This window comes from Anopheles coluzzii, chromosome 2 (genome assembly GCF_943734685.1).
Source record: "Anopheles coluzzii chromosome 2, AcolN3, whole genome shotgun sequence".
In the NCBI taxonomy this organism is placed as follows: domain Eukaryota; kingdom Metazoa; phylum Arthropoda; class Insecta; order Diptera; family Culicidae; genus Anopheles; species Anopheles coluzzii.
Genome location: NC_064670.1, coordinates 103,746,181 through 103,753,386, shown reverse-complemented (window position 1 = coordinate 103,753,386; position 7,206 = coordinate 103,746,181). Strand labels below are relative to the sequence as shown.

Sequence of the window (7,206 nt, the reverse complement as noted above, 5' to 3'; positions counted from 1 at the left end):
GATTTCTTTCGATTTTCATTCCACATATACACTCCAGAGTTTGGTTTGAAATTGAATTGAACGCTTAAACGATAATGCTCTATTCTCTACGTCAAATGGTGTGTATGCGTGTAAAGTACAATACAGTACAGTGGAAAGCGAACGTAGCCTGCAAGACCTGCGGCGCTATCTATCATCACAACAACGCACAAACAGCCACGACCGGCGTAGTGTGGTGGTGAATGGCGATGGCTTATGTAGAGTAAATACAATCGAAGGAAAAACCTCGTGCCCGCGCGCCACACGTTGTCATGCACAACCCGATCGATCGTCCGACCCGTTCGGCGCCCCCGATCGGTGGAAAGTGGAAAGCATGAGGAAAGGGAGTACGGAGGACAGCCGCCTACTTAGGTAAATTTACACTTCGAAAAGTCCATCTCGGGATGCTGTTCCATGAACCTGTGCGGACGGAAAGACGGAGGGAAGGTGTTAGCAATCGCTTGCGGACGAAGTGCGGCACTAGCAGCGGTGGAGGATAAAAAAAGACAAATTACTTTTTCAGCATGTCCTGCTTCTTCTGCTCGTCACTCGTCGGCAGACCCATCTCCTTTTGCCGCTGGTCGTACATCATCTTCTCGACCATGCTGCGCGTGGAACCGTCCAGATCGGACAGCTTGGACGATTCCGGGTTGATTTTGCGCGTATTGATCGGCGGGTCGGTCGTCACCAGCCGGTCCCACCAGTTCATCTGGTTGATCTTTTCCACCGTCACCACGACCGCGTTCTTCTCCAGATGCCACAGCGAGTCCTCGATTTTGATCTCGCTGCACAGCTCCCCATCAATGATGGCCGGGTGGCCCTTCAGGCCTACCTTCAGGTGCTTGCGCTGGATGCTCACAACGACATCTTTCGCCTTGAGCGTAAACTTTACATCGAACGGTACGCGCAACTGTTTGCATCGGGAAAAGCGGGGGGGCGGACATTATGTACAAGTTTTCACGGTGCCTCGTATACATAAATCAGTGCATACACTCTCTTTTACATACCTCGAGTTCCTGCAGCGTCTGCGTCCAGCTGTATTTGTCCAGATCGCACCCATTGCCACGGTTTGGTTTTAGCTTACCTTCATCACCCGGCTCTACATCCTCCGTATCACTTCCGGCCTTGTTTTCTTTGCTCTCCTCGGCTGGCACAACCTTTTCTACCGCCGGTTCAGCTGCCTTTTGTCTGTGACAAAGCAAACAGAGAAACACTTGTGCTTAGCAATCCGTCCATCACGCCCCATCGTCACCATAGCAACCCTCGTTTTTCCAACCAACACACGGAGATAACCTACTTTTTCGCATCCAGCTCCTTCTGCAGCTGTTCCGCTTCCTCCTCGGTCAGCTCGGTGATAGTGGCCGATTTGCTTTGTTCCTCCTCCTCTCGCTTCTTGCGCAGCACCTCCTGCCTTCGTCGCTCTTCGGCCTCGCGCTGCTCGCGCTTTTTCCTCGCCACCTCCTGCGCTTTGGCCGCCTCCTGGCGGAAAATCTGCAGCACCAGCTTCTCCCACTCACCCTCTTCTCCGCCCACGAAAAAGTCAGTCTTTCTGTTGAGGAACCCGGCGAATGTGGCCAACATCTGTGTGCGCCCGAGCGAGCAAGGAAATATTTGTTAGGTTAGGTTCGTTGAGGGGAGGACGTGCATGATTTTGCTTCTACTTTACCTCCGGAACCCCGCCGGAATGTTGTTCTGCCATTGCAAACAATACTGAGTCGAATTTTCCTTCCGCTTCTGCCATCGTGGGTGGCTAGTTTGTTGTGCAAACTGTGGTGTCACACCAGTGGAAATCGGTTGCAATATGTACAATCTCACGCTCACGGCACTTCGGCTAACTGCGGCAGCGCTGAAACGTAAATAAATAAGTTTTCTTGTTTGGGCCGTTGCCGCCGCACTTCTTGACAGCGCTAGAATATTCGAGAAAATGTGACCAATTTTGGCCGCAGTGTAATCATCCTAGTGTGCAAGTTCATTGTAATGGTCGCGCGGATGACGGCACATGATCGGGGGAAGGATTTGCTTCCAAGAGTTGTTTTTTTGTATTTTAATCAATTTGTTGTTGCAAATATGAAATTAAAAGAGACAACAATACCGAATACAAGCGCGTAATATCTCTACTAAATAATTAATTCTACAACGAATGATTCGCATTTTCCCAATGCTGCACTATGGGCTGGTCAAATAAGGTACGTCAAATAGGCCAAACATTTGCCCACTGGGACCCGGGTTGCCACTGTCACAGTGTGCAAATGTCACCCTACACTGCTTCAAAATATATTTTCTCCCCCTACGAAAAAGACGCAAATTCGGACGCCTGGCCGCGGAATAGCTTTTGTTGCTGGAGATTTTCCAACCCCAAACTCAAACGCCATTTCCAGCAATCGGGCACTGACGAAGAAAAACGCCACTCCTTCGAAAATGTAAACGAATCGTACCGCCGTATCGTACGCTTTTTGTTTTACGGATTATTAGTTTGTTTTGGTTTTGCGTGGAACGCAAACGCTGGAGAGCATCAGCAAGCGCCAGAGAGCAGCGTACGTTTGTGTTGCGTACGTAAGGCGGAGTACAGCGAAGCAGGCTGTACCAAGCGAGGAAAAAAATCCACTCCCCATCGCAACATCGGTTTGTGGCCGATCAGTGTGATGCAATAATCGGTTTGTTTGGTAATTTAGTGCATTTTATCAGTGAACATTGGGAGTGTTTTTGGTGCGTAGTGCAACAAAAAAAAACGAAAGCGAATTTATTTTGCGCTGTTGTGCGCACGGGAAGCACCAACCACCCTCTCCCTGTACCATCTTCTTTGTGCATGTGTATGCGTGCGTGCGTGTGTGTATGCGGTGGATTTAAGCTGTTTGCGAAATTAGATGTGTGTGTGTGTGTGCGAATAGTATTGTAAAAATTTCCCGCTGCGAGGAGAAGAAACCAAGAAAATCAGTGTGAAGAGAATAATAATCACCGTACGGAAGAAATAGGAGAAACTCCGAGAACAGCGAAAGACCCGAAGATCCCTTCTTTGGGTGCGGATTAGAGACGGTCAGAACGGCAAAGAAGGCGAAGAACTGTACTGCCCAGAAGAAGTAGCAGCAAGGGAACGGAAAAAGGATTAAACCTCTACAAAAGCCATAAAATGGAGAACGGATCCGACGATCGGGTGTATGCGGCGGAGAAAATCATGAAAAAACGCATCCGGGCGGTAAGTGTTCAATTTGATGTGTGCTCGTGTGACTGTGTGTGTGTAGCGCATAAGTTGCATATTGGTTTCCCACCTCCTCCCTGCCCACTCCAAACCAAAAACAACAGTTCCCTTCCCATTCCGAGAACCCGTGTAAACCGTGTTTACAATCGCGTCCCTATTACGTCATCAGCGTGGCGTATACCCGCACATGTGCCTGGCTCTGTGTATGGGTGTGAGAAAGACAGAAATGCACCCAACAACAAAAAAAAGATGCAAAATAAATTGCAACGGAAGGCGGCAAATGGGAAACGAATGTTCGGTGTTCCACTGTTGCCAGCTTTCCTGTGTTCTGTTCTGCTGACATAATGTCGCCAACTAGATGTGTGTGTGTGCGCAAGGTGCATCGGTTAAATGAAAAAAGCCCCCCCCCCCTCCTCTCCCTTTTCACCAATAAATGCCCTCCAGCATGACCCCACGCGATGCCATCGAAAGGCAGGCCGGCAGGCAGGTGGTCTCCTTCTGCTTCCTTCACTGGTTATTATACGCTTTTTGCGGACACTTTTCGGCGAAAGTGTGCAAAATCGACCCCACAAAACGTACACACACACCACCATCCCGCAAATTCGACGCGATGATGATCACAAACGCGTTGTAGCATAAATTGCATGCGGCGACCACAGCACACCAGCGGTTGCTATGATGGTGTGTTTGTAGCGCGTTTGTTGTTGTTGTTGGTTGGCCTGCCGGAGAAGGATGCGAGAAGAAAAGAGCACGATAGAGAGTGAGAGAGAGCGAGCAGGACGCACGGCGCTGTGTGAGCCGCTTTTCTGCGAATGCAGCTGACCTTGACTAGGCTTGCCTTACCCCCACCCCAGGGGTACACTGGGTGTGTGTAGTTGTAAGACCGTTTCGACGAATTCCACGTTTTTGCGACTTTATTTTATGCTTGGCATGATGCACACTGAAGCCGGTACGCCGGATGCGGCGTCGTTACATACAATTTCACACACATTTAAAGGCCCCCGGTCCCTTCACCACATGCCTCTTTTCTCTTGCCCTCTTGACCGCCTGCTGTTGCATTTGTAGCACTCACACACACGCATAAAGGCAAATAAATTTTGGGAAAAAAGCCAAAAACCCTACGACACGGCGGGCCCCTACAGTTTTTGGCTGTGCCGGTTTGTTTTGTTTGTGGGGTCCTTGGACGTCATGTTCGTATTCCGCTTTCTTCACTCCTCTCCCCACGGACACACACGTGTGTGTGTGTGTGTGTGTGTGTGTGTGTGTGTGTGTGTGTGTGTGTGTGTGTGTGTGTGGTTCCAGCCTATTGCGTAGTTAGTTTTTCACCATCAACCGGACGCCCCACATGCAAGCATGGCCTACCTTTTTCCACACCTGCATGTGTGCGGTAAAGTTTAATTTTATGATGGTGCACTTTCTTGTCCTTTCTTTTTTTTGCTTCGTTTTATGGTCAGAGGCCCAGGCAGTGGAGCAATATTCATCATTTTAAATAGCTTTTGCGCTCATTAGTTCAATTTTTGGGTATGAAAATGGTAAAATTATTTGTTATGGTTTATTACAGCAATTCAATCGTTTTGTTACAGTGTGGTTTTGCTCCCGCGCAGCAGCAGAAAAGAGTCGTTGACTCATTTAGTTTTATGCAACGATACAGTACCAATAATTGTTTAGAATAATTAATTTAATAATTTATTTCTTTTCGCCCATTTCCTCCCCAGGGCAAGGCGGAGTATCACGTGAAATGGAAGGGCTGGAGCCAGCGCCACAACACATGGGAGCCGGAGGAGAACATCCTCGACCAGCGGTTGATCGAGATATTCGAAAAGTCGGTCCGCGGCTCATCCACCCCGAAGCGCAAGAAGAAAGCAATCATCGAAGATTCGGACGACGACGAGCTGCCGTCCAGCACGATGTCGCCCACGCCCGAACCGGAGCTGCCGAAAAAGGAGGAGCGCAAGGAGGCAAAGAAGGATCGTGATGATAAGCATCAGCTGCAGCAGCAGCAGCAGCATCATCACCATCACCATCATCATCACCACCATCACCAGGGTGGTGCAAAGAAGGAGAAGGACGTGGCCAACATTTCCAACAGCAGCTTAAACAGTGGCGCCGACGGCTCAAAGCGAAACAGCAGCAGCATCAGCCCGAGCCACCATCATGGTGGCAGCTCGTCGACGAAGGTTGAAAAATCGTCCCCACACTTGGCGACGGGCGCGGCGGACCCGTCGCTAGTCGCTGGTGGAGCCGGCGGCGTCACCGGGACGGTCGGTATGCAGCCGCTGCCCAGCCTGAAGATCTCCATCTCCGCCGACCGGTCCGCCGAGCTGGTGGGCAACGATCACGACACCAACTCGAACTCGAGCGACGATCAACCGCTCAGCCACAAGGACGTGATCGGCACGAAGCGGAAGGCCGAGGTCCTGTCGAAGGGGGGCAAGGTGGGTGTGACGATCAAAACGTCCTCGCCCGGGGACGAATCGCCCAGCAGCAGCACGCTGCTGAAGGCGCAGCGGCTCGAGGTGAGCCCGCTGTCTGGGGTCGGCGGTCCGGCCGTCGCCGGCGGCTCGACCGTCGCCCCGATCAGTACCACCTTCGGCAAGCTGGACATGAAGGCGGCCGCTCCACTGTCGCCCGACACGCCCGCCTCCCGGCCCGAATCGAACATTCCGCCGCCGGCCGAACCGAACGCACAGCTGCCGGGCGGGGCGGCGGCGGTGGTGGTCGCAGCCGGCGGACTGCCCGCCGGTCGAGAGGAGGGAAACCCGCTGGAGGGGCAGGTTGCTGGACAGCAGGCCCAGCAGCACCAGCAGCAACCGGGCGCCGCGGCGAACGGTGGCGATGCATTTCCGCTGAGCAACGGTAACGGTCCGAACAACATCAACAACAACAACAATAACCTTAACAACAACAACAACAATATCAACAAACATGTCAGCACGCTAACACTGTCGCCGCGGGCCGCCCCACCCCGCCTCTGGCTGCCGAAGGCACAAACGACCAACCAGGTGTTTATCACGGATGTGACGGTCAACCTGGAGACGGTCACGATTCGGGAGTGCAAGACGGAGGCAGGCTTCTTCAAGACGCGGGACATGCAGCAGCAGCAGCAAGAGCAGCAGCAACAACTCCAGCAAGACCAACACCAACAACAACAGCCCCGGGTCGGTGATCTGCTAAGCAATTAAAAGAGCAGGAAGGGCGTGCTTTTCTACCCTACGATCCGGGCAGATCGTAGCAGTAACGTGTTTTCCTTGTACCTGTGTAACTGAGCAGTGCATTTGCGGAGGGATTTTTGTGCATTATACATACACAAACAAACACACAGCACACGTTAACATTACTAAAGAAGCGTGGAAAAAAACGCAAAAGCGAATGTGGCCAAAATCCTTGCAAACCTTGCGGGAAAAGGATACGAAATGATAGGGAAGAACGGAAAATTAACACCCAAAAACCGGGTGGGTCAATGGGAAGAAAATTGTAAATACTACAAAACTGTAATGATTGTGTGTGTGTGTGTCTAGAAGAGTCAAAAAGAGGAGATATTCTTTGTGAAAGCTTTTTTGAAGAAAAAGTTAGAAACGATCGAAAGAGGAAGAGGACAAAAATGCTCCTGTTCTTGTTTTGGGTGAAGAATCACAAAGGTGCGTGTGGAACATTTTTTGTATGTGTATGTATATAGACATTTTGGAGAGGACTTTTTCCAAGCAGTAAAAGGGTTAGAGGCTTAAGAGCGGGGAGGAAGGAGAGGGAGCGCTCATTGTGTAGAGCATTGTGAGCGCATTTTATTTATATTATATTCCACCAAATTATTTCCAACTTTTAAAGCGCTTCTGGAACGCATTCAACTATCGCCGGGTGTGCGTTTTAATATAAAAATGGGATATCTCCTTCCGCAAGCGCATATAACATACACTCCTCACTGCTGACAAAGTTAGCGTTTGAAAGGCGTTTGCGTGGGCAGATGCAGATAAATATTATTTTAAGTTTTAGTCACT

The 7,206-nt window shown here is 50.5% G+C and overlaps 2 protein-coding genes across 2 annotated transcripts; one reads left to right on the top strand and one right to left on the bottom strand.

The window, feature by feature from the left end:
• Positions 1-39: 39 nt before the first annotated feature.
• On the bottom strand, positions 40-1,902 carry LOC120949589 (nuclear migration protein nudC). The gene is made up of 5 exons (XM_040366984.2): positions 1,685-1,902; positions 1,316-1,599; positions 1,026-1,206; positions 534-928; positions 40-438 (listed from the first exon to the last, which is right to left on the bottom strand). The coding sequence occupies exons 1-5, from the start codon at positions 1,757-1,759 to the stop codon at positions 387-389; spliced, it is 987 nt and encodes a 328-aa protein (XP_040222918.2). The 5' UTR covers positions 1,760-1,902; the 3' UTR covers positions 40-386.
• Positions 1,903-2,276: 374 nt separating this feature from the next.
• Positions 2,277-6,671, top strand: LOC120947995 (polycomb group protein Pc). The gene is made up of 2 exons (XM_040363931.2): positions 2,277-3,211; positions 4,930-6,671. Exons 1-2 carry the CDS (start codon positions 3,146-3,148, stop codon positions 6,394-6,396), a joined length of 1,533 nt encoding a protein of 510 aa, XP_040219865.2. The 5' UTR covers positions 2,277-3,145; the 3' UTR covers positions 6,397-6,671.
• Positions 6,672-7,206: the final 535 nt, after the last annotated feature.